The 26,530-nt window shown below is 39.3% G+C and overlaps 1 protein-coding gene across 2 annotated transcripts in view; it reads left to right on the forward strand.

The window, feature by feature from the left end:
* The window catches only part of ppp2r2ba (protein phosphatase 2, regulatory subunit B, beta a), a 63,101-nt gene that overhangs the window by 24,085 nt on the left and 12,486 nt on the right, over positions 1 to 26,530 (forward strand). The window contains exons 1-4 of one of the 2 annotated variants that reach the window (XM_077578235.1): positions 6,446 to 7,080; positions 23,033 to 23,130; positions 24,881 to 25,046; positions 25,729 to 25,841. In XM_077578235.1, coding sequence (XP_077434361.1) covers positions 7,011 to 7,080; positions 23,033 to 23,130; positions 24,881 to 25,046; positions 25,729 to 25,841 — 447 coding nt within the window. In that variant the 5' untranslated portion in view covers positions 6,446 to 7,010. Of the gene's footprint in view, positions 1 to 6,445; positions 7,081 to 23,032; positions 23,131 to 24,880; positions 25,047 to 25,728; positions 25,842 to 26,530 lie in introns of those variants that run through there. The other variant, XM_077578234.1, reaches the window with a different exon arrangement.

Raw genomic sequence — 26,530 nt, forward strand, 5'->3', positions numbered from 1 at the left:
TTAACTCTGCAAAGTGTTAGATCAACTCCACCTTCGCACCTGCACTCCTCCAGTTTGAGAAAATTGGCGCCATTTTATTCCTCCTCCTTTTTTCCTTGCTTATCACTGGCGAACACCGGCAACGTAACGTCATCTTTAGTGGACGTGTCCATAAATCCCCAAAATAATTTTCCCTCCTCCCGCATCGCTCCTCAGTCGATATGAGATGATAAAAAGATGTGTCCCTACACGCGGGAACATATTAACTTCCGTAAACACTGTCGTGTGACGTCGTCTTTTGTGCGTGTCATTCAGAGCAGGCAAATCCAGATCCAGAAAGTAAAAACCCTGCCACAGGTTGGCTTTAGCCCCAGGTGCTAGCTGTCTCCCTAGCTAGCTCCCATGGTGCTTGTTTACCTGCTAGGGAGCTAGCTAGCATCGGGGACTAAAGCCAAACTGTTTCAGGGTTTTTACTTTCAGGTGCTAGCTAGCTAGCATCAGGAGCTAAAGCCAAACTGTGGCATGGTTTTTACTTTCTGGACCTGGATTTGCCACCTCTGGTGTCACCTGATGTTGTGCTTGTGCTTTGTGCATCTGCATGTGCACATCACGCACGTGTTGTGTATGATATTCTGCACCTCCCCCAATATTGCATAGACTGCTTTAAATTCCGCGATGGGCTTTGAAATCAGCGGTAAATTCCATAATCGTGGATTCCTGGTGGGACTAGAAAGGGAAAACAAATGTGTCTGAGAAGAGTTACTTCTCTATTTCTGTAGTGTTAATTTAACTCTGCTTAGTGGGTTTAAAAACATACTCTCTACCAGTGTTAAAAATGTAAAACAAATAAAATAAAAATGATTTTAAAAGTGTTAATTTAACTGTGTTGCTATATAAACTCTGAGCAAGGGTTAAAATCAACTCTGTGGGACTCATTTCAACACTGGACTTTTTGCTGTATACATGGCCAACACAAACAGTTGTAGCTTGTCTGCTTTACAGCCCATAGGTTCTGGGTTCAACTCATGCCTTCGTGTATAACGTTAGCTTGTGTGTGTTTTCTCCAGACTCCATATTAGGTTCATTAAAGACTAACTTGTTCATAATCTATATGTGAATGTGAGTGTCTGAGCGGATGGATAGATTTGATACAGGGTTCAATGTAGAGACTACATCTGCCTCATTGTTAATGGTTCTTGGTTCGAATCTGAGCTGAGACCTTTTTGTGTAGTGGTTGCATGCTCTGCTAGTGCTTGAATGGGTTTTGTTCAGTTTCTTTCCACATTCCAAAAACATGCATGCAACTTTCTGAGATAAACTCCAACTCGTCTTGAGCAGGATAAGCGCTAAAATGGATGGATGAGTTGTACATATGTCCCTAATGAAGTTACTGGTGAGTCCGGGTGCTTGCCGAGGTTGACGGCTCCCCTCTTTGTTGGAGGTTCCCATGAATGCCAGATCCACTACAACAGCATCTACTAAAACTCAAACAGAATTTGCTTCATCCACTGGTTGCTGAATCAGTGGAGGTTGGTGGTTGTGGATCTAATTCTGCTTCATCTATCCTTCCTTCCTTCCTTTAGTCTTTCCTCTGGTCTTTTGAGGTCTCCCTAATCTGTTGGAATTTAGAGGTTTCTGGGGTTGGTGAAAGATTCTGGATTTGTAACTCTGTGGGTGGAGGGTGGTGTCTGGTTGGTGTTGGATTTCACGTTGTTTCATCTTTCTTTCCTTTGATCCTTCCTCTGGTCTCCTGACAACGTCACAACTCTGGCAGGACTCTGAAGTATCTGGTTAAGGTAAAGGGTTTAGGATTTTTAACAGATTTCAAGTAAATTAAAGAGCACAAATTCGCACACACACGCGTGTGCACACACACACACACACACATACAAAGAGAGCGATGATGATGACATGTTGACTCGGGAAGGCTGCTGAATGAATAATACTGAACTCTCCAAAAAAAAAAAAAAAAAAGTGACTGATGAGTGTAGATTGCACTCTCTTGGTTTTTACATTTGCAAAGTATATGCCATTATTATTGTAGTCCCATGGTTCTTAAATTGATTTGTTGCATGAACTCTTGAATGAAATCTTGAGTGAATGTGGGCTGTCAGTGCTGATATGCCCCTACCTACATACGATGTGCACGTATGTTGCTTGGTATGCAGACAGGGCCCTTGCACCGGCATCCCAGAGTCAAGCAATTACCACACATCAAGGAAAGCAATTGGGCATGACTAAAATATCATTGCCCCGTGATTGTCCCTATACATTTGAACTGGTAGAATCTAATTTAACCCACTTTGTCGAGGAGAATTGAGGACACGCTTTCCAATTTTCGCGTGCTCCCCCTGAGCATTTCCTGCAAGTGTGAAGCGCGGCGGCCGGGCCGTATAGATGCGCTGTCACAGGTCTTTACCCAGAAGACATGCAGGGCAATGAGCAAGTACGGGAGGGAAGGAGCAATGAGCCGTGAGATGCAGAACTTGAGGTCCTTCAAGAGAAAATGGTTATCGATCTTAGGTCATGTAAGGGGGCCAATTTACGAGGAACAGCGTTATTGTTCTGAGCCTTCCCTTTAGTCCGGTGGCCATTCTGTGCCGTCACATTGTGAACTGGCTCAAGAGAAGTACAAAGGGGCGGGTGGAATCGATAACAGGAGATCTGATTGAAATATATATGCATAAGTGCAGAGAGAGACGGCATCGATCCCAGGCTTTGGCTCCAAGCAGCATTCCACCATTTTCCTATGGCAACCACGCCTGCCCTTTATTTGTCTGTCACACACCAAACCTCTCTTCTCCGACAAAAATGAACCGTCCAAACCATTAAACCCATTGTCGAGCTGATTTCAATTCCATTCAGTTGTTCAGCTCAACTGTAACTCAGCTGACTTTTCAGTGGCAGAGGATCCCTATTGTCCTTGCAGATCCTGTTTAAATATTGATAGAGACGGGAAACACCGCGGACCACTCAGCCAGATCCGGGAGGTCAAGGATGGGAGAGTTTTTCTGCAAATTTCATTAGGGGAGCAGAGGACTGTAGAGAGGGAAGCACACAACCTCACAATTCTCCTACAGCTTTCATTATTGCCTGCATGGATAATGCCCTGTAATGTATTCCAGTGAAGGTCCAGGTTGATGGTGTGTAAAATAGCATATGTAGGAAGGTGGTAGGGAGGTGTTTTTTTCTTTTCTTCTTTTTTTGCACTGACAGCCTGCCTTCCTCACAGTCAGATTCCCATTAGAAGTGGAGCAGAGGATCTGATGTGCAAATGGTCCTGTGGATTAGAGAGCTAATGCATTTAAGAGAGGGTGGGTGGGGGGCTCCCCAATCCCTTTATTGCCACTGCTGCTGCTGTGCACTGGGGGCGAGCAAAAGGGGTGATACCTAGTCCCTTTGTGCAAACGGAGAGATTTAGGTATAAGTGAGTAGATAAGAGCAGGGACGCGCATGCTAATTCTTTTCTCACATGCACAAAGAGCCATCAAAGATTATGCTACGTCCAGGAGATGGCACATTGCGTGTTATTAAACTGTAAATGAGATTTTTCTATGAAGAGGCGCAGACGGCTGCCCAACTAATCTAATTAATCAGCGTCTGGGCTACTTAGTTTTTTTTTTTTAATCTGCATCCTCCTTTCTTAACAAACACTTCTTCTCCGTGTCTGTTACACACTGCCTGTCCTGCTAAATCAGGCATACACGCCTCTGAATGAGTACAGTGTGTCTCTTAAGAAAATTTAACAAAAGGCTGCTACTAGTGGAGCAACGGATCACAAAAGTCGGGGTTCGGATCGGATAGTTTTTTGGATCAGCAAAAAAAAAAAAAGATAAATAGTACTTTGTCTTCATCTATTTATCGTTGGTCATGCTAACAGGTAGCCGCTAGCCACTCACGTCGGAGACTTCTGCGGTATCGTAATCGTCATAATGACGGCGTCATTAATTAGCGGTTTCTTAGCATCCTAAATTAGCGATTGAACATGAGTTAGGGATAGCGTTGTGTTGATGTAGGTTGACGCAACTTTAATGTCAATCAAAAATATGAATGTCAAAAAGGGAAGTCAAGCTAGCCATCACGCTACAACGTGGGCCAACTTCAAAGTAAAAGTGTACTAAGGCTATTTGTATTGCCGTCAATGTATTACTGTATTTGGTAAACTTTATTTTGAAGTTAGGCTTAGCGTGTTACGTTGACTATGTTTCAGCTTCCTTGACATGTCAGAATGATATCGACCGTGAATGCGCACTTTGTTTTTGTTTTTTTCCCCCACACCAACCAATTAGCTGATCGGGCGCGATCCGAAGTATGGAGACTGATCCGAACCGACCACGGATCAATGACAATCCATTGCACCACTAGATGCTTCTAATATTTTAGTGGCTATCAAAAATAAATACTCGTCCATTCACATCTTCTGCAAAATGTGAAATGAAAGTGCTACTCATATCAGTGTGTTAGAAGTTTTCCGTTTTCAACTACTCTACAGTTTAGTCTGCAGGTTTTATTATTATTATTTTTTTATTGGAACACAACGTATTACTCAATGAATACATCAGATTATTTGACTAGACCCATTTGTTACCACTGAATCTGAAATCTTGACCAAAAGAGGTTAAAAGATTCTATACTCTTATGGGAACCGTTTGTGGTGGGCCTTTTTTGTTTTTGTTGTTGTTGTTCCAGCTCGACTGCACAAAGGCATGCTTGGATGATTTTGGTGTGGAAAGACCGGAACACAAGACATAAGAATCTTAAATCTGTATTTGTAACAGATGTGATTGTTTAAATGTCTTTTTTTTTGCATCGATAACTATACTTTTCACTAGGGAGGTAAGCAAGCAAAAAAAGTTTCATTGCATAGTGTGAACTTTGTTTTTGCTGTGTACATAACAATAAATTGCTTTCCTTAAACCAGTCCCACCCATCCATCCATTTTCTAAATCGCTGGCGTAGGGTCAAAACCTTTACTTCCAAAACTGTCACTTCTCAGGAGCCCCCAAAAATGGCATGCTTGTTCAACCATTCACTTTGTATCATCAAAGCAAGACATTTTCAACACTTTAGATAGGTCAATAATCCGTCAAAATAACACTCACACGTGGACTGAGTCAAAATGTAAAATTTTAGAAAAAAATTGAAATTTACCGAATTGCAACTTATGATCTTTCGGCCCAGCACCATCTTATCCTGAGCCGGATCTTAGTGACCTGGAAAATATCCTAGCTGACTTTAGGATAAAACTTGACAACATCGTCATCAACTGCCCTCCAGTGCATCACAGCGCACATATTGACACCCAGAACCACTCACAATCAAGTTCTGTCCATATGTAGCTGTAAAAAAATGATAATACAAAAGTAAATACAGAGGCAATTATAATTCTCCAGTGGACACCTGTTATTCGCGGAGACAGAGAGCAGATGCAAAAATCCATCTTGTTGGCCAGAAATGCATTAAAAAAATACGCATTTTTATTCCCCTCCCCTCCAAAAACATTTCTTGAAATAAAAGAAGCAACCTACAATAAACATCCCCGCAAAAAACAAGGGTTGCCTTCCAAACATCCCACCAAAAATATAGAAAAATGTAAAACAAAAAAAACATTAAATCAAGTAGGTGCACCTATGGGTGCTGATCCGTGAGTATGCTGGGGTCTAATTTAATATAATGGGGTGATTATTAGGGTCCCCACAGAGAACATATTAGGTAAGGAACAAGAAGTGTAACTGCCTCACGTTCTTTGCAGTGTCACATGTCTAGCTTGTAAACAAACAGCTCAACTTCTGGCCAGTGGAAATACAAATACAAATCGAAGCAGCATTTAAACAGACACTCCCAAATCTTTTGGAGCCAATTTTATTAGAATGTTTTTTTTTTTTCATAATATGCTTAAAATGTTACTCTTGCACTTGACTGTATCCTTCATTTGCTGGTACAAGACAAACTAATTATTATACAATGTTGATGTTTCATGTTTAAGTTTTTAAATGTATTACTGTTTACCAAAAACCTAAGCAGTGTTGCATTTAGTTCTCATACTGTACTGTATGTTACAGTATGTAAACCAAGTGAACACAAAGCTAAGGTACATTTAAAAGTCCATACATCACCATATTAAGGTGCTTTTAAAACATCAACATTTGACCCCAAAAAATTAGACCCTAATTGTATACTGACACTGCATCTCTTCCTCAGATTTTCCGTAATGAATGTTAATTTTTAAATGTCATTAGCTACTAGTCAATTGTAGAACGTGCAGTGACAGTAGATGCCCCTGCAAAGGGGTAGAAGAAATGTTATAACGGGGTTTAAGAGGCAACCTGCTACCAGACTATAAAGCTGCTGTCATTTTAACACGCGCAATCGTGACTAGTGGTCATCATCAGCATATTTGATTTTGCACGAGCGTCACATTTGCAGCGTATTCCCAGCCTGCATAGGAGGGGCCTTCCTCTGCTTGGGCGTGCGTGCGTTTACGTGCGTGTTCAGTGAGTCAGCTCCGTGAATGAGAACGAGACGATCGCGTTCGATTGGGAGGAATTGCAACGGAACCACCGTAGAGGCGGCGAACTTGGCAATACAGACAGACGCGAGCAAGCTGCGTTGACGCATAATCCCGCCCGCCCCGCTGGCTCTGGGAGGGGGCAGCAGAGCCATCGTAGACCTCAAGTCAAATCCTTGAGGGGAGATTTACGACTGCGCCGGTGCACCTTCACTTGACATTTTCCTCTTTTTCTCTTTTGCTCGCGCAACATTCATTGGACGTGACGCAAAGGACGATATTTAAAAGCATTTCCATTGACGAAGAAAAACTACTAGAAGCGCCACCCGGCACCGTTTGATGCGTCTTGACGTGGGAGGGACATCACCTGAGTGAGTCGACTATTTGATCGCAGTCGTTCCAACCGCAGATCTGAAGCCATGACAAGCGCCCCGCTGGTTCCACGGCCCGCCTGCTGACGGTACCGGGCCAGGATGGGAGAGAGGTCTGCCGCTGTCAGGATCTCGAAGCAGCCGATTTATCAATGGAGGAGGAGAGCGACACCCGCAAAATTAACAGCAGCTTTCTTCGCGACCACAACTATGCAACGGAAGGTATTTTAATATCAGGTTCTTTCCAAACAGCGGGAGTGATGAATGAATCAATTAAAACATTTAGGCAATTACTTATTCTTTGTGTCATATGACACAAGGTTCAAGGAGTTGCCTGGTGGAAGATTGGAGATGATGAGGTGCAGTCCTGGCAGGTTATTTTAGGACGAGCCGGGCTTTAATCTGGGTGGACAACAGCCTAAGCAAATAAATCTTCCAATCAGTTCATTGTGAACATGTGATTCCGTTAGCTCCTGAAAAAATGAATGCCATATTTTGAAGAAAGAAAAGATGAAAGTGTACATTTGTCCCAACTACTGATACGGATTTATGGATACAGCCTGCCCATTGCTTCAGCGTTGATAAAATAGAGTGGTGAATCATTTATATCATTTTGCTTTCATACAAATTAAAACCAATGAATGTCAAATCTCTCTCTCTCTCTCTCACACACACTCTCTCTCTCTCTCTCTCTCTCTCCCTCTCCCCCTCCCTCTCTCGCTCTCTTAATTGAAGAATCGCTGTTATTGCCGCTTCAGACTAATAATGGCTGTTCTTTCGTGTTCGTGTGCGTGCGTGTTATCCTCGCTGACCACGCATCAGCCTCTTGATTATCTGCCTGTTAGCTGGTTGATGGTTAATAGTTCCCCCATGTTCCACCAATCACTTCGGCAAGCTGCTTGCTCAACATAAAAACATTAATTTAAGTTCAGTTAAAGGCATTCATTAATTAATCAAATCGTTCGTCTTGTTAGGTCTGTGCTGCCTCTATAGTAACTAATTATGTATGCAGATTGATTTGTACATTTTGATGGCTGAGGTGGGATGCTGGATATAATAACAATAATAACTTTAACTTGCAGCAATTAACCAAATGGGCTATATTGTCATGCATCATTTTTAATTGTGTTTTTGAAGATCTTTTATACTCTATACATTATATATACAGTACACTTTTTCTGCAATATTTTTCATGATGTTTTCAATTGATATCAACACACTGCAGCTTCTTACAATTTTTCACTTTAAAGACACAGTGTGTATAATTTTTTGCCATCTAGTGGCGAACTAAAACAATGCAATAACCTAAATGGTAAATAGACTGCCTTTCATACAGTTTGAAGCACGTGCATATTGAAGCTTGCACACTGCGGTGCCTCAGAAAGACCACACTAATTACTACATTCTCGAAGTTCTTCTCCTTCGGGTAGTCGTTGCAGAAAGATGGCAGCGAAACATGTCAGCCTCCTGGCAGGTGTGGCGCAACCTATGTAATATAAATTCTAATATAATATAAATGATTATATTTAAAAATGTATGTTGATGTGATAGAACTAGGGATGTCAAAATGAGTGCGCTAATTTTAAGTTAATTTAAAGTTCCTTTAACGGCACTATTTTTTTCGCGATAATGACCGCCTTACTTGAAAAGCCCATAATAATTATAATAATAATAATTATTATTATAATAATATGTTTAATTTGTAATGCACTTTACATTTCAAAGAAATCTCAAAGTGTTACAGATGAGGGTTAAAACAAATTATGTACTGGGTGAATTCCAGTCGCAACACAGCAGACACGTCCATGCCAAAATGTAGCAGTAATAAATTTAATAATGCATATATTTGGGGAGACTGCAATCACGTTGTATTTTACAGTTTTAAAATGTGCAGAATCTCACACGTTACTTCAAGGTAAAGATTAGATAGCTCTTAAGAAAAATGCAGTGTGCTGTCACCAATGTCTTACAAATGCAATTATGCCATCTAGTGGCAGAAAGTGACCTCAACACAAATCAATCACACTCGTTTTTACAGTACAGTACGTCTTTCTAATTTTAACTCAATTTTATGAATTATGAAATTACTGTATCAATGGCTAAAAGATGCAGCCATATTTCTATTAGTTTAAAATAAAATCCACTTTGTATGACTATTATGAGTATGTTATGTATGAAAATTATGAGTATGAAATATTGTATTGTACATTTTGTTGTACATTTAGAACATAACATAAAATTTGTGATTAATCGTAAGTTAACTATTGAAGTCTTACGATTAATTACACTTAAAAAAATAATAATCGCCTGACACCCCTAGTTAGAACATATAATTTTTCATATTATTGACATTAACCGTGGGTTTTTAAAATGAATGAAAATTGATAAATCAAAAAAATTATACACACTGTCTCTTTAAATGCAGCATAAGTAAATTTAGGATCATAGTGACTTTGTTTGGTGCGTTTTTGATCAATGGATTTTGTTGCTGGGTGTATCAGAGGCCACACTGAGGCTACAGCAGTGACAAAGGTTGAAATGCAGCGTTTTCATGTGAATGTCGCTGAGTACTAGCTGACTGGGCTCCCACATGCACACAGAGCAGGGGAGTGTGAAGTGGGGGGTTGACGTGATGGATATCTTTGTTTGCGCTGAGATGAAAAACTGGAGCTTCTTCCACTTGGTGCTTCCATCTGACACCTTCAAACGAGTCGCAGTCTTTTCCTTGTTGTATCGAGAAAGTGGATGAGAAGGACACTGGTTGTAAACGACTGGCCAGCCTGTGGCCCATCTGTGCTTTTTAAGCACGCCAAGTCTGCTTTTGTTACATTTTATTGCTACAATTTATGATTGTCACAGCTCATATATCACGAGTGGGCGTGTATTTGCCCTTTGCTTGCTTTCCCTAAGTGATATGAAGTCAGACTACAGCCAAAGACGATCAGAGCAGGTGTCTGGGTCTACGTCCCATCCTCATGATTCACACACATGTTCCATCAGACCACACACATACACACAGAGATAGACAGGTCTCTGATGAGTGGTAAGCGAGCTTGGGGGGAACCCCCCCACCTCCTGCCACCATCAACCAGTGCTTGCCCAGAGCAGTAAGAGCCTGTAATGATGTCACATTTTAATGATGTCAATGGCACTGACCTTTGCCTTGCAGCAATCCCATGCCTGGCTGAGTGTGTGGGCAGTTACACTGATGAGACGACATGTCAGTAACTATACATTGGCAGTCACTTTAGGCGCTTCCCGTCAGAACGTCGCCGTTATTTCAATGGAGGAAGATGACATTATGGTCTCATTTGCCAAATTCAGCAGCAGCAGCCACCTGCAGATGACACATCCATCGCTAATGGCGCCTGGATGGGATTCATGACTGCATGTCTGGCTGTTAATGTGTACACTGACTTATTGTAGTTCTCTCACAACACAGACCAGTGATCAATTTAATACTCATGACCTAAGTATGGAGGACCAAAGCTGCCAAAATAAAATAATAAATAAATGACTAAATAAATAAATAAATGAATACAAGTGAAAATAAAAACAGATGCAAAAAATATAATTAAAAAAAAAATATATATATATATAAATGGAAATAAAAACTATATATATATATGTATATATATATATATATATATATATTAGTGGTTCAACGGATCACAAAAGTCACGGTTCGGATCGGTTCACCGATTTGAGTCGCGGATAGAATCGTTTTTCGGATCAGCAAAAAAAGATAAATAGTACTTTGCATTCATTTATTTTTTAAAGCGCTTTTCCCCCCATTAAAAAAAAATCAATTCAAAATGTCTAGTATAGCCATTTAGGATTTAGGAACACAAACATTCTTATTTTTACATGGTTCATGTGTAAAATAAGGTATTGGCTTAAACTTGTAATCCTATAATCTAAACAGCTAAATTTGACATCTTGAATTTAATGTTTTTCTTTTTTAATAGAATTAAATATCAATCAATAAATAAAAACTCTCTGCTCTTACATTTATTCATTTCATGCTGCAGACGGTCTCTCGGGTCAAAATGTTATTCATATGAAGGGGCGGTTCTAAGCGTGTCTTGGGTTGGGCTTCGCTGTTGCAAACTGCCTTCTATTTATATGTATTTTTTGTATTATTCATATATTTATTTTTGTATTTATTTCAACATTTAATTTTATATTTATTCTTATTTATTTAATTTATTTGGATTTATTTATGAATATTTTTTGGGGTTTTTAATTCCATTTATTTTTATTTTTGGGATTACATTTTTTAATTATATTTGTTTATATCTGTGTTTATTTAATCATTATTTTATTTGTAATTTGGGCAGTTTTGATCCTCCATACTAGAAGGGTAAAAACAAAAGAAAAAAGACGATCTAAATAGCTTATTTGCTGTGAGGCAGGACTTTAACCTAATGTCTGCTTTGGTATTGATTTTTGTTCCTTTACGGAACAATGACCTGACGATCTCTTAGTAGGGCGCGTATTCCTTTCCACCATCTCTCCCCTGCCCCCCACTTTCTCTCATTTTCACAGCTTATTCATACGACTACAAGGTAGTGTGTGATGTGACGCCTTCGTCGGACTGAATATTGAGGCAGACCGCGTATCAGAGAGCTCACAATCTTTATTGCTCCCGCTTGTGAACGCAGCAGCAGCTCAGCTTGCTTGTGCCAAAGCAAACAGCCCGGGGCTACACTTTAGGACCCCGGCATGAAAAGACTTAGTCCACCATACCCCCAGGTCCCATCCATTATTCACCAGCAAACGTTCATAACACCTCGCCTCGCCACATAGTGCCAGTCGAGTATGGGGGTGATAGGGGGTGGGGGCTTAATGGCAAGCTGTGAACTTGGGGGAAAGTCGCACTCCTTACCAGCAGCTGTTTTCGTGCCCTGATTAGCTTCTTATTAAGTCTGCAACCCCATGAAAATTTAATGGGAATTTATGCAAGTGGACCCGAGGAGGCTCATTTTTTTTCTCAGCTCTTCTGCGATTTCTTGGTCAGCTATGCGTGATTCTTTTGTGCTGCTAGCCAGAAAGCTGAACAAGGTTTGACCTCTCTGAACTCAACTATTGGTTGCATTAGTACTATAGGGACGTAACGATATCCAAACATCACGATATGATATTATCACGATATGAAGGTCACGATACGATAATTATCATGATATTTTGGGGAGGTTGGCGATATAAAAAAGGTCACAATATTGTAAAAAAGAAAAAGAAAAAAAAGAACTCATACTAAAAAAGAAAAAAAGCACAACATTGTGCTTTTGTACATAACAGTACACCTACAAGCTCTAATAACACTTAACTCATTTACTCCCCAAAACTTATAAAAATGTTCTATTTTAAATATTGCCATGATTCCAAAAACGTATTTCTAAGTTTGTTTGTTTTTTTATGCTAGAGCATACAGAAGGCTTTGATGCAGCCTCTGACCTGAAGAGTTCGCTTAAAGCAATGGTAATTGTTACAAAAAAATGGCCAGCAGGTGGCAGCAGAGTATAAGAGATCAAAGAGCCATGTTGCAACAAGCTCTTTTCCCCACTGTTTTAAACAGGTTTATGAATAATGATGAAACTTAGCTATATTCTAATGTTAATTGCCTCAAAACAAAAACAGATACAAGTATACTTTTTTCCTGTTGAAAGAAGCGACGCTAAGCTTTCTTTTGGTAGGCACCATGTTTTTATAGCAATAGAATATAATATTCTGTGGGCCTTGCAAAATCAGTCACCATCTAGTAAAATAGCCGGGAGCAGAGGGGGTTGCTTCAGTGAAAATGGCTGGGAGTGAATGAGTTCATATTGAGGCACTCACTTGCTGCTAATGCACGGACACATTGAGTTCCTCCACATTTTGACTCGGTTCACAAGCATATTACGTTCCCCTTCATCTGACCATTAGCGTGGATTTTAAAACTAGAAGGGCCAAAACATGCCTTGTGAAAATTTAACTGCACTAAAAAACTAGCCATCAGAGGGTCTGACTTTTTTTTTTAAACAGATGTTCTGCTATTAATATCGTGACATGACAACGATGATATTGTGGCAGTTTTATAATTGCAATATCGCCGTTATCGTTATATCCCTAATTAGTACATTTTGATAGCAGATCACTGTGTCAATTTGAGGCAGCTTTTATATTCTGGTAATTATGTCAATGTGGAAACATTATGTGCGACTCTCACAGGCATCTCGTCTTTGATTCCTTCGTCCTTGAAAACAGGATGAAAGGATTTCAGATGGAAAGCAAGAGGCGGCTTTTGTTTTTTTTTGGTGGATTAAAATTCACCGTGCCCCCGTTTCCCCCCACCGAATGCACCGCTCCTCCCTTCATTCCATCTCTCATTTCCATGCAAAATCATCACAAAAGGTTGGAAAGCCTTTTCGGTATTTGATCTGTACCTAAATTTATCACCGACTTCATTCTGACATCTGTCCTGTGTTGTGTCTGCAGTCGTTACAGTCGTGTGTTAATGAATTTGGAGAAATGAGGCAGTGACACGGATTTCACCCAGCCCTCTCTGGAGCGTGGCGATGCCCAACATACACTAGTACACACACGCGCACACAAGAGGACAAAAGACGGCATCTCGCTCTCATGGGGCTGATGGAGGAGAAACCAGGTTAATTAGCTTGTTCACATCAGATCTTTACAAAGAGTCATGCTCCCCTCATGAAAAGAGCTGCTTTATGCTCTTTGGCTTTGTGTGGAGCTCATAAAGCGTAATAAAGCACTTAATCGTATGGCTGCCACACCAGTCTGTTAGCAGCATGGTTTGTTCAAAGTTTTAATTGATCTCTATTGTAATGTGGCTTTGAATGGAGGCTTTGAGCAACTGTTTATTCTTGACAGAAAAGGGATGAATTAACGCTTAATATGTTACATGCGTGATACAGTGAAACCTTGAAGGTCAAACAATTAGTTTCAGTACACTGGTCGACCTCAAATCTTGGCTGCATTTCAAATCGTACAGGCAATGTTTTATTTATTTTTTCTTAAGCACATGGGAATTCCATGGCTTTAAGGCATTTTTTGAAAATAATGGTGGCCAGACAAAATATTGAAACTTAGGGCACAATTTGGACATTTTCACTAAGGGGTGTATTCACTTTTGTTGCCAACAGTTGAGACTTTCAACCAGTCATGGGTGTGGTATGGCTTTTTCCTATAAAGTCAGTTGAGATAGGCCCAAGTCCCCACAGCCCTAAACAGATTCAGCAGAATACAACATGGACAATTGGATTAATATTACTTATAATTTGATAGAAACTTGTTTTGCTGAGTAATCTGAACAGCTAGTTTGATACGATTGTTTGTCACTTTATAAAGTGGCAAATTTGCAAGTTTACAACGTGGCAAATTTGCGAGAAAAAAACTCAGAAACTTACGACAAATACACATAGCCTAGCTATAAGTCTAATGTAAGGATTCGTTGGTGGTTAATGGGATACTGTTTATAAAATGAAAAGGTAGGATGGAGACAGATTAATTCTTAATTTAAATTTTACTTGTCATACAGCTAGAGCGACAACACTTCCTGGTCCCCTATCAGCTGACTAACAGATAACCAATCAGAAGCTAGCATACTTAAGGTAAATGCAAGTGAATGACGGAGAGCAGCAGATTTTACACATCAACTTAACTACTGGTACTTGTATAACAAACAAAACAAAAAAACAAAATGTATGAATGTGTAAATAATAATTCTGGATACATAAGGATGTGGGCCTTCGCAAAGCGAGGCATCTATGTCGCTGGCCGTACCCAACGCTTATAAGAGCGAATGCTTAACATCATATGGTTAATCTCTGCTAAAGCAATTACTATCTCCTTATTTGAAAACCAGACAGAAAAGTATTGGCACAAAAATCCGAGTAGTACGCTACATGTATTTCTTGTAAGTTTTTGAGGTGTTTTTTCTCGCAAATTTGCCACTTTATAAACTTGAAAATTTGCAAGTTTATAGTGGCAAATTTGCCACTTTATAAAGAGTTTTTTCTCGGAATATTACCCCGAATTATAACGAAGAACGTTTTGTATTTAAATATACATTGGATGTAATTATTAGTGTTGTGTGTTTAGTTTTACAGTTAACTCCAACTGGGGTGTCATTAAACAGCTTAAAGGACGCTTTGGGACAACAGAATAACCAGAATAACATACACTACACACTTGTTAGTTGCTAATGCCACGCAAACAAAATGGTGCATTCAGGTTACATTTGCAGCATAGGAAACTTCGGTTTTCTTCAATGATAACGTTAGGGGAAATTAATCGGCCATTTGGCCCAATTAGCCGATTGTTTTGGCCGATGTTTAAAGGGCAATAATCGGCTGATTAATCGGTCGGGCCCTAAATTTAACACATGAATTTGTTGCTAATTTGCATTTTCATTTATTTACATTTGGGTAATATTTATTCTATGTATTAATTTAACACACGTCCACCACTTTTTTTTAAGTTTCGCCATTCGCATACCTGTCAACCTCTGCCGATAAATGCCCTTATAAATGATTATGATTCCCCTTACAAACCCCAAAAAAACCTTACAAACACCGTACGACGCATGTTTACTCGCGGTAACCAGACAGTGTAATAGAAATAACAAAGGTAATTTGCATACAAAGTCTTTTATTCAATTTAAAAAGTTTACAATGCAATAAACTGTGCCTTCAGTGCTTCCTATTGTAAGCCAATGTGCATGATTTAGCAGACTTTATCTGCTCTAATGAGGGTCTCACTTGTGAACAACAGTTGTCACAGTTCAATTTCATCTGTAATAAAGAAGTAAGAGTGTCTGTTCCCATTGTCTTTCTGTACTCTGTATGAATTTTCCTCACATGGCTGAAAACCCGCTCGTAAAAGGGTTAGGGTTAGGGCTAACCCTAACCCAGATCGTAAAATCCACTCGCAGCAACTTTCACGTCTTTATTGCAAGGGACACAGAATGAGAATTGAGTGCCTCTTAACGATGCTTTAATCCAGCCAGCATATTCACCTTGAAGTAACTCCCATTCTTTCTGGTGTCGACCCGATCCTTGAGTTCTTCGTTTCTTACTAGGTGGCTCCTCCATGCTTGCTTCCACGATATTTACTCTATGTATATCTACGCATGCGCATGTCAGCGCATTTTTTTTTCCCCGTACAAAAGTCGGTGTACGGCGTACATGATTTGAAATGGTAAAAAAACGTATAAAATACGTATAAAACGTACAAGTTGACAGGTATGCATTCGTCAGAAAAATGGGGGTCGGTCAACGACGGACAGTCTGTCAGCCCCAACAAACTGCCCACCTCTGCTAATAAAATCTACTTGTAGCAATTCTCAACTCAAACAATGAACATCATGTATTTTTTCCCATTGTGTTATAATTGGTCATAAAAAGAAAGAAGTCTGAACAGAATGGTTAAAAAAACACCAAGAGACTTCTTACGTGATCAGAGATGGGACCTAAATTTGGCCCGTGAATATTTGTTGACGAGGGGTGGGGGCAGTGGTACCAGAGCCGTATATATAGATAGTTTAGCCAACTCAGCAGAGTAACAAGATGGCGTCCATATGTCATGTGACTAGCAGTTGACCAATCACAGCTCTCTCAACTCTTCTCCTACATAGCTAAACTGTCAACTGATTACCGAACAGTTTTTTTTCACATTTGGCAACAAAACTCAGAGAACCGATGCTGGTTTGAGTTAACAATTAAACCAGTTTTGTGGAATCAGCGCCTTCCTGCTTTAACTAACAAAAGTGTTTGAAAAAAAGCTCCACCCCCGCAAAAAAATGAAACACTCATTGACTCACATTAAATGGATAATGGGAGTTTTACTTTTTTAGGCAACTTTCGGGACAAACTGCTTTTCCACCAAATGTGGGTCAATTTCTGAATTGTGTATCCTTTTGGGTCTTTCAAATTTTGAGGTACCTTCTAGAGGTGTAACAATATCCAAACATAACAATACAATAAATATCATGATGTAAACCTCACGATATTGCAAAAAAAAAAAAAAAAAAGGGAATATATTTGCTGGTATGACTGATTTATATGAGGGATAATCACCGCAGTGGCCAAAACATACCTAATTAAAAATTAAAATACACTAATAAACTAACCACCAGAGGGTGATATAACTACACAAATGTAATACAGCCTCATCTTTTGAACAAAGGTGCTGCTTTTAACTCAATCACTTCCAGCCATTTTCACTGAAGCAACCCCCTTCACTCCCGGCCGGCTGTTCTACTGGATCGTGACAGAATATTGTGTTCTATTGCTATAAAAACATGGAACCTACCAAAAGAAAGATTAGAGTCTCTTCTTTCATCAGGAAAAAAAGTATATTTATATCTGTTTCAGTTTTAATAATAATTAGTATATTCATTATTATTATTATTATTATTATTATTATTATTTCCGTTTTTTTAAGCAATTAGCACTAGAATATAGCTACATTTCATCATTATGCACAAATCTGTTTAAAACACTGGGAAAAAACGCTTGTTGCAACATGGCCCAGGTTGATCTCTTATACTCTGCTGCTACCTGCTGGCTGTTTTGGTAATAACTTACATTGCTTTAAGTTTTTTCTTCAGTTCAGAGGCTGCTTCAAAGCCTTCTGTATGCTCTAGCATAATACAAACATAAAAAACCCATATAAATACGTTTTTGGGACATGGTAATATTTAAAATAGAACATATTTATACGTTTTTAGGAGCAAATGAGTTAATATTGTGACATGACGACGACAATATTGTAACAATTTCAATATCGTGATATCACACACAATATTGCAGTTATCATTACATCCTTAGTACCTGCCTGTGGCTCTTGAGAGCAAGGAAATGAAGATGGCACGCATACTGTTGGTCGTCATAGTGAAAGCAAAGAGAGCGTGACTTGAACGATCCCCATGAGTCTGATCCTTTGACGTAGGCAGCTCAACACAAGTGCCTCACCACGTCTATAACAAAGGATTAATTCACACAAGTCCATGTTAGGTGCTGTCTCGAGGTGAGCCAGGGTGCAACTATTTTCGTCTGTACCAACCAGAGGACCTGTGCGATCATTTATTGACCTACTTAGTGCAACAGCACCTCCACCCATACTGAATCAGTTTTCCCCCTCTCTCCTTTCCATCACAACAATTCTCTTAGTGAGGTGTCCCTTTCTGTTTGCCTGACGGATGCTGCATACACTGGCGTCTATAAATACATTCAATATCCCAGCACCCCGCTTATTTTCCTGGATCCCTATTGCATTTCCAAATCAATAATACATATCTTTATTTCCATCGAGTTAGTTGGACTGGCAATTGCATGTTGAATGGTAGGCGTAAGCAGGTTTTCGACTGGTGAATGGAAACGAGCAGAGATTTATAGCAGCTCATCACGTCACAGCGGCAGGCCAGCACGTTGTGTGATTACTGGTGATGGATGTGTCTGACGTCAAGCAAGAAGCACTGACCTGTCCATGTCAGACCTGGCTGGACACAATTGATGGCCTTTATCTCATTATGTATGTGTGTGCACAGTATATCATTACATGAGAGTTTCGGAATCACCAGCATGCTGTTAATCTCGCATGAACCTACAGAGAATTACAAATTGGAATACCGTGACCTGGAATTGATCAATTATAATTGAAAAATAGGGACAAGGTTTAGGAGGAAGTGAAGCCCAACAACAATAGTAGGGATTTCCTGGCCAAATTATGAGTTATGGACAGTGATGTGATGTGTGGATCATGTGGATGGAAATGACACTAGTGGTAAAATACATTATGTTGAGATTTTTTATCTTATTTTTTATTTAAAATTTTCTTTAAATGCATACAGTATATACAGTAGAATACAGGGATGTTCAATACCACTATTTTTTCCAGACTGATACCAGTTCTCAATTCTAAAGCAGTGACCGATATTGATACCAAGTACCAATAACACTAGTACTAGGACTAAAAAACAGTGACAGAACATTTTTAACCCCCTGGGCGTTATTATAGTTTGATTAAATTCTTGTAATTTTTGCCAAAATCTGGCATTTCCTTTGAAGTGTGATAACTTAGTCATTTATGAATATTTTTTTCACTTTCAACCGCTCAAAATGTTCACTGGCATCAGACCTATCTATACATATATAGTTTTTAAAAAAATGTTTTTTTTTAATGCCCTCTATGGACAATAATAGCAGTATTATGCTAACAGCAAAATTAACTATGCTGTATATATATGTAAAATAAAGGTCTAGTTTGAATATTTCATATGACATATTTAGAGGCTTGAATAAGTCCATAAGTCATAACAATAGAATTTTTTCTGCATGCCCAGTTTTCACACAATGGCAGTTTTCCGAATAGCACAAACTCTTGTAATTTTGCCAAAATCCGTCATTTCCTTTGAAGTGAGATAACTTAGTCATTTATAAATATTTTTTTTTCACTTTCAACCATTCAAAATGTTCAGTGGCACCTATCTACACATTTATAGTTTTTATTTTTATTTATTATTTTAATGCCCCCTATGGACAACAATAGCAGTATTATGCTAATAGCAAGACTAACTTATGCTGTATATATATATATATATATATATATATATATAAAATAAAATAATAATTTATATATTTCATATGACATAGTTAGAGGCTCAAACAAGTCCATAAGTCATAACAATAGATTTTTTTTATGCATGCATTTTGTATTCATTTATTAGCCTTTGACGCCACCTAGTGGATTTTTGTGTTAACACTCTAAACACACAAATTCCTCTATTTTCATGTTTATGACTCGTCAAAGAAGCGATTGCATCAGTAATCACGGAAAATGCATTATAACACATCAGGTTTACAGCATATCAAAAACCGTGATTTATAATGGGAGTCAATGAGCCAAAATCGGGCATTATTACAACAACTTCGTGTGAATCTCTCCCTCCTGTTTGGTAATAATTATAAATTACAGCATGGCGCCAATTTGAACTTCTACATTTTTAAACAATCCTGGTAAAATGTCAGGTCCCTAGTGTATTTTTTTTCAAATGCTTTTTCGTTGATGAAAAACAGAAAAACAGAAAATGGACAAATAACGCCCAGGGATTAAGAAAGACATTATAGCATTTTTTTCCTTGAAATTGCTTGAAATTAATAGTAATTTTCTATTCTTCTTATTTCTATGTCTTGGTCGTAAAATAACCACGCCACAAATACACTTTTTTTGTGGGCAATAAGTTCCACACCGAGTGAATTTCTGCAAATTAGTGGTCATAAAAAAAGAGGGATGCACGATAATATCGGTGGCCGATATCGACCAATTTGACGTCAAACAGATAAACCAGATAATAAAGAAATCCGCCAACAATTATCTTCAACTATCAATCACTTTGACATCCTGCAAATAAACCAGATAATAAAGAAATTTTTGTATTTTTTAAATTTAGCATTTTTTGTTTTGGCAAACTCAAAAGGAGTGACTGGTTTTCTTTGAAGCAGAGATATCAATAAAATTCTGCTTCATGGTGCTTTACACAATGTTTACATGTATTTGTCCATGTTAGCGTTATAGTAGAACTCAAAAGTATATTTGTATTGAAGTAAATTTTGCAAACAATTATCGGTTATCAACATCGGCACTTTCTAAATTATTGGTTTTATCGGTATCGGTTGAAAATAGCATTATTGTGCATCCTTCGAAAATAAATTTTTCTTTTTTTGTTTTTGGGGCCAAGTTACAATCTTCTGACCCATAACAAACCCACCACACAGATCCCACCCTTCTAAACACTTGTTAATGTAGTAAATTTAATAAGAAAAAGAGCTGTACTGTACATAACATTAGTTGTGTTGCCTTTGAGCCTTTTTCTATATCAATGATTCTGTATAAAGTTCATGGCTGTAACTAATAAAGTAAAAAAATATATATTGTTATCAAAAAAGGTTCACTAATTTTTAGCATGGAAAATTACTAATTTTGTTTATGTTTAAAGGGAAGGTATTATCACTATACTAACTTTCCATTGACTTATTTCTGGTTTCCGCTGACGTACTTCCGGTTTGTGAGCGAAAGAACACCGAGTAGTATGGTCATGCTATTACTGGATAACCAGTACCCCATACACGCCCGTGCAGGCCGTTGAAGCCACTGGGCGGCCATCTTACTGCTCCCATCTTGCGAACAGACTACTGTATAAACTATACGTATACATACAGATTAGACATATACAGCTCGTAGGCTCTTAGTACAGGGCCGGGGGGCAGGGGTGAGAATATGGCCATTCAGCAAATACAAATCATCTTTCATTTAAAATTTGACACGTTATAAATCACTTTGGATTCAGCCAATCAAATACAAATTCCATCAGTGCCAGAGATAAAATGGGTCTTGTCTGCTTTGAATACATTTGCATGCAGAGAGTGGAAAAATCTCATTTTATCATGACTTTCGGCTTCACTGACTTTTACTATCTGTTCATTCTGTCAAACGACTGAAGGACGTATTGGTGTGTAAACTTGCTAAATAGCTTCCATCAATTACTGTTTCTCCTCAGCGACTTAATGGGTTAATGATGAGGAGGGGCAGGGGAAGACTGAGGAGTGAGTTGGAAAGAAAACCTTGAATACAAAATGTTATCTGCTAAGCTGGTTGGCCTTTTTGTAAAATGTTATTATTTCCTGATTGAAATGTAATTGGGCCTGGCCCCCACCTCATGTTTACTTTGAATAGGCTTTAACATTAAAGCATGCAATTCAACAAGGCCGTGCACCTTACCATATATGAAGATATATTACATATAGTATGAGAGGATATTATTCCTAGTCTCTATTGAGAGGTCTATACCAATCCTACGCTTCCGTAAAAATGCAAGCATATTCTCACTCACTCTTGCTGAATTTCAGCTCGCATTAGCAACAAAAAAGTCTGAGCGCTATTGGCCCGCAAGCATGTGCGCACAACCCCTATGACTGCTACTTGAGATGGAAATGGTCTCCATAGCAACATCCCTCTCTTCTGTTTACAAGAAGGTCCACAGAGGGTGTGGGGAGATACCAAACAACTGTAGTGCTTCTTTCGCTCTCGCCTAAAAATAATTGTCAGTTTTAAACAGAGAGGAAACCTCGCCTGTGCAATATGTGACACAATCACAGTAGTAGTAGCTCTGGGCCGTGTAACCATCACAGCCACAGCAAATATTTTCTTGTGGTAGGAGAGGAAATGTCTAGGGCCCGACCTGTTAATCTGCCAATTAAGCCAAATGGCCAATTATTTTCTCCTTAAAACGTTATCATCGAATAAAAGTGAAGTTTCCGACGCTGTGAGAGTAGAGTACCCCGAATGCACCATTTTGCTTGCGCAGCATTCGCAACTAGCAGGTGTGTAGCGTATGTTATTCTGTTGTCTCTAAGCGTCCTTTAAGTTGTTTAATGACACCCCAGTTGGAGTTAAATGTAAAACTAAACACACGACGATAGGAATTACATCCACTGTATATTTAAGTAAAAACATTCTTTGTTTTTAAAACATCGCTAGCCTAGCGCTAATGCTAAAAGCGAAGGGAGGATCCCATTCAAGCAATTGGGTGATTAATTTTCAAAAATCCACATCGGCCTCAAGAAATGCATATTGGTCGGGCCCTAGAAATGTTACTGTTTGTTATTTGCCGGTGGTACAACTGCAGATATGAATTAAGAATTCTCGTTAGAAGGAGCAAAAAAATTGATCGAGTTTTGATGTGATTCTTCTTTCATCTTGTCCCTTTTGTATGCTAACACTATGGGTAGATCTTGTATTAGATTTCATTAAAATGTGTAAAATGTATGCGTGTACCTCTTTAATGAAGCTGCAATTGAGCCGAGGTATGCAAAAAAAAGAAAAAGAAAGACCTATTAGTGTGGCTGCAACATTCTTTAAAAACACAAGAGTATAATTATATGACACAAATTTGGGTCTCATTCCAGAAATAATGTTAAGGATTTCAACCATTCACCAAATTAGTGTGTGTCTTTGCCCGAGGGCGTCTGAAATGCGTCCTCTGCGAGTTAATGCCCGTTTCTTTGAAATTGCTTCACTCTCTAATACGCGTGTTTTTCTATTTTACTGGCTGATACGCCCTGTTCACAACCACTCTGACATTTCTCTCTCCCCTCTCTGTGCGCTGCAGCTGACATTATCTCAACAGTGGAGTTTAACTCATCTGGGGAGCTGTTGGCCACCGGGGACAAAGGAGGCAGAGTGGTTGTCTTCCAGAGGGAGCAGGAGGTAGGAAATACCCACAATGCAACACCAGTCGTCATGGTACTTCAATACATTTTGGCAGCGTCAACACATTACATTGGAATGTAGCCTGAAATTCAAGATGATAATAGTAAAAATACACAAAATGTTGTTGTTGTTTTTTAAATTATTTTTTGTAAAGAATGTAAAATAATCAGTACAGTCCAGTTTTTAATTTGCATCTGCAACATTCCATATCGGAATGATCACATTTCCAATTACCAATAAAAGGAATAATTCATTTTTATTGTTCAAGGGAAAGACAAACCCAAATTTCTTGACAATAAGATATTGTATGCGCCCCCACTAGTCTAAACACAGCATTGCCCCGTCGACTCCAGAAATACAGTGACAGCTTACGTTACTTGCGCTGAAGCCGGTCTCGCTACCCCATCAGTTCTTCGCATGCACAACCGGAAATAGCAAATTAATGCGCGGCCGTAGCCATGGATGTATGGTCGTTAAAAAAATGCGCGTATTAAGGAACAGGAAGTACGGAGCGGCAAACAGCGTCACATGACGTCAAACACGACACCCGCTGGGTGCCGCCTCCGTTCGGCATCGTTGCTACAGTAACTTGTCAGATGGGTCAATAATGTAGTTCAGTCTGAACGGGGCCAGATCGGATTTAGACACTTGCTGGATAGTCAAAAATCGGATTTGACGAGTGGGGCTGCATAGAACATATTATTGTCAATTTTTTATTTTTTATTTTTGGTTGGCTTCCCCTTTAAATGTACGACGGCGTATTAGGCCCACATATTAAAAAAAATTGAGGAGTAATGGCTTTAACCATATCATGTTAAGCATTTGCACTTTTAAGCGTTGGGTACTGCCAGCTACAAAGGTGTCTCACTTTGTGAAGGTCTACACCCTCAGGATCAAACATTTCAGTTAATTTGTTAAAATGTATACGTATTTACTTGTACATTCATGTTTCCAGAATTATTATTTACACATTCATACAGTTTTTTTTTTTTTGTATAAGTAGCTAAGTTGATGCGTCAAATCTGCTGCTCTGCGTCATTCACTTGCATTTACATAAAGTATGTTAGCTTCTGATTGGTTAGTGTTAGTCAGGTGATAGGGGATCAGGAAGTGTTGTCGCTCTAGCTGCCGTGTATGACAAATAAAGTTTAAATTAAGAATCCTCCATCCTTTCTTTTCATTTTATAAACAGTGTCTCAAATACCACCAACGAATCCTCACATTAGACTTATAGCTACGCTATGGGCATTTCTCGTAAGTTTCAGAGTTTTCTTTCTTGCAAATCTGCCACTTTATAAAGTAGCAAATCTGCCACTTTATAAAGTAGCAAATTTGCCACTTTAAAAAGTGGCAGATTCGCCACTTTATACGTGGCCCTCATACACCATTGTATAAATGCTTTACTTTAATGCAAAGTTATGTTTATTAGATAAGATAAGATAAATTCCACTGATTGTCACACCCAACTAAGTGGGGGCGAAATTTGTTCTCCGCATTTTACCCATCCCCTGAGGGAGCGGTGAGCAGCATTGCTAAAACACAACCATCCGCTGTCAAGCTAAAGGATCATCTGCGGTAAAAAATAATAGTGCAAATAATTTGCGGTAATACATGATTAATGCAATAATTTTTTTGTGATTAATCAATGAGTTAACGCTTTAACTTTGACAACACTAGTTTTTAGTCACCTGAAGTCAACTAAAAAGTTCCATATGTAATTATTGAGTGTAAATTTCGAACTTTGCAGAGTAAAAGCCAGCCCCAGCGTCGAGGGGAGTACAATGTTTACAGCACATTCCAGAGCCACGAGCCGGAGTTTGACTACTTGAAGAGTTTGGAGATCGAGGAGAAGATCAACAAGATCAAATGGCTTCCACAGCAGAACGCCGCCTACTTCCTGCTCTCAACTAACGGTCAGTCATTGATTCTGACATTCCAGTGAAAAAAAAAAAAAAGGGGGGGGTTGATGACACTAATGTCACAGAAATGATCTTCTTACCCGTTCGTGTGAGCGTGTTTGTGTTCCACTTGGTCGAGCGTGTGCCACCAACAGAAGGCTTTAAATTGAGAGCTTCATGCATGGCTACCACAGTGCACATAAACACACACACACATCAAATCATATCATCTCTCCACTTGCGCTTCAACATCAGCGGAGGAGACGTCTTGCAGATTGTGGCCGTCACGCATGGCTGCTAGACAAGCGCTAGCGGAGGCTGGAGCAGATGGTGGAGGGTCCTGCGGCGATGCCCTCGCCACACTGATACAATATCCACGGCGGATATTGAAAGGAAAAAAACTGGAACAACCTGACTGCTGCCACCTTCATCCTCGCTGGAGCGAGAAGATGAGATGTAACTGATTGTTTGGAATGCAGAATTGGAACGCGCCCAGATGGCTTTTTCCAGGCACGAATGTCGTCAACTTGTAGATTGGTGTCAGTGACATCACAACCTGCGCCGCCATTCATCATCCTGCACCCAGCTACATGCCAGATTGGATGCCCCAACCCCCGCACATCTATCTTGGATCCAAGATTGACTGGATATGAGATCTTGTGATTTGAAGTGATTTTCCTTTTTCCCCATTTCTCAGACAAGACAGTGAAGCTGTGGAAGATCAGTGAGCGAGACAAACGGCCAGAGGGCTACAACCTCAAAGATGACGACGGACGTATCAGAGACCCGGCCACCATCACGTCACTTCGAGTAAGCATACACAGAAGAGGCCAAAGCTCGCCTGATTTTCAACATTTTTACATACAGTGGTGATAAATAAAAGCCCATAAATACACTAAGGAATGCTTAGCCAAATTGTCAACGAAACAGATAACGTAAGGGGGGAAAAAAATCACAAAAACAAAACAAGGAATGTGGAATTATGAAATTTACTAATTTAACAATAGTCCAAAATAACAGCGTTCAAAGTCCCAAAGCAAAGACTAGGAAAATGATACTGCATAACTCACCTTGACTCAGACAAAGACCAAGACAGAAAACACAAACAATGAATTGACAAGGATTGAACGAAAACAGGGAACTTATGCTACATTTGTGGAAGGGGGGAAGTCTGAAATTTCCGACCTCCGACCAGCAAAAGTGCACTGCAACGACCATTAAAACTGGGTGGGCCAAGTTGCAAACTTGGGGGAGGGGTTGGGGGTGTTGAATGAGCCGACTTCACCGACCAGCTTCAATTTGACAATGGCGACCCTCACAAAGACCTAAACCGTGAATGGCAAAACATAGTTTACATGATTATATACATAGTCATTTCGTTATTTATTTTTACTAGACTTTACACCGATATGATTGGCTGAATCGGCCGACATTTTGTGTTTTATACAAAATCATGATTGGCCGTAATTTGCCCGATCAGCCAATTCCGTCATTGACAG

Source organism: Vanacampus margaritifer, chromosome 10 (assembly GCF_051991255.1).
Source record: "Vanacampus margaritifer isolate UIUO_Vmar chromosome 10, RoL_Vmar_1.0, whole genome shotgun sequence".
Taxonomy (NCBI): domain Eukaryota; kingdom Metazoa; phylum Chordata; class Actinopteri; order Syngnathiformes; family Syngnathidae; genus Vanacampus; species Vanacampus margaritifer.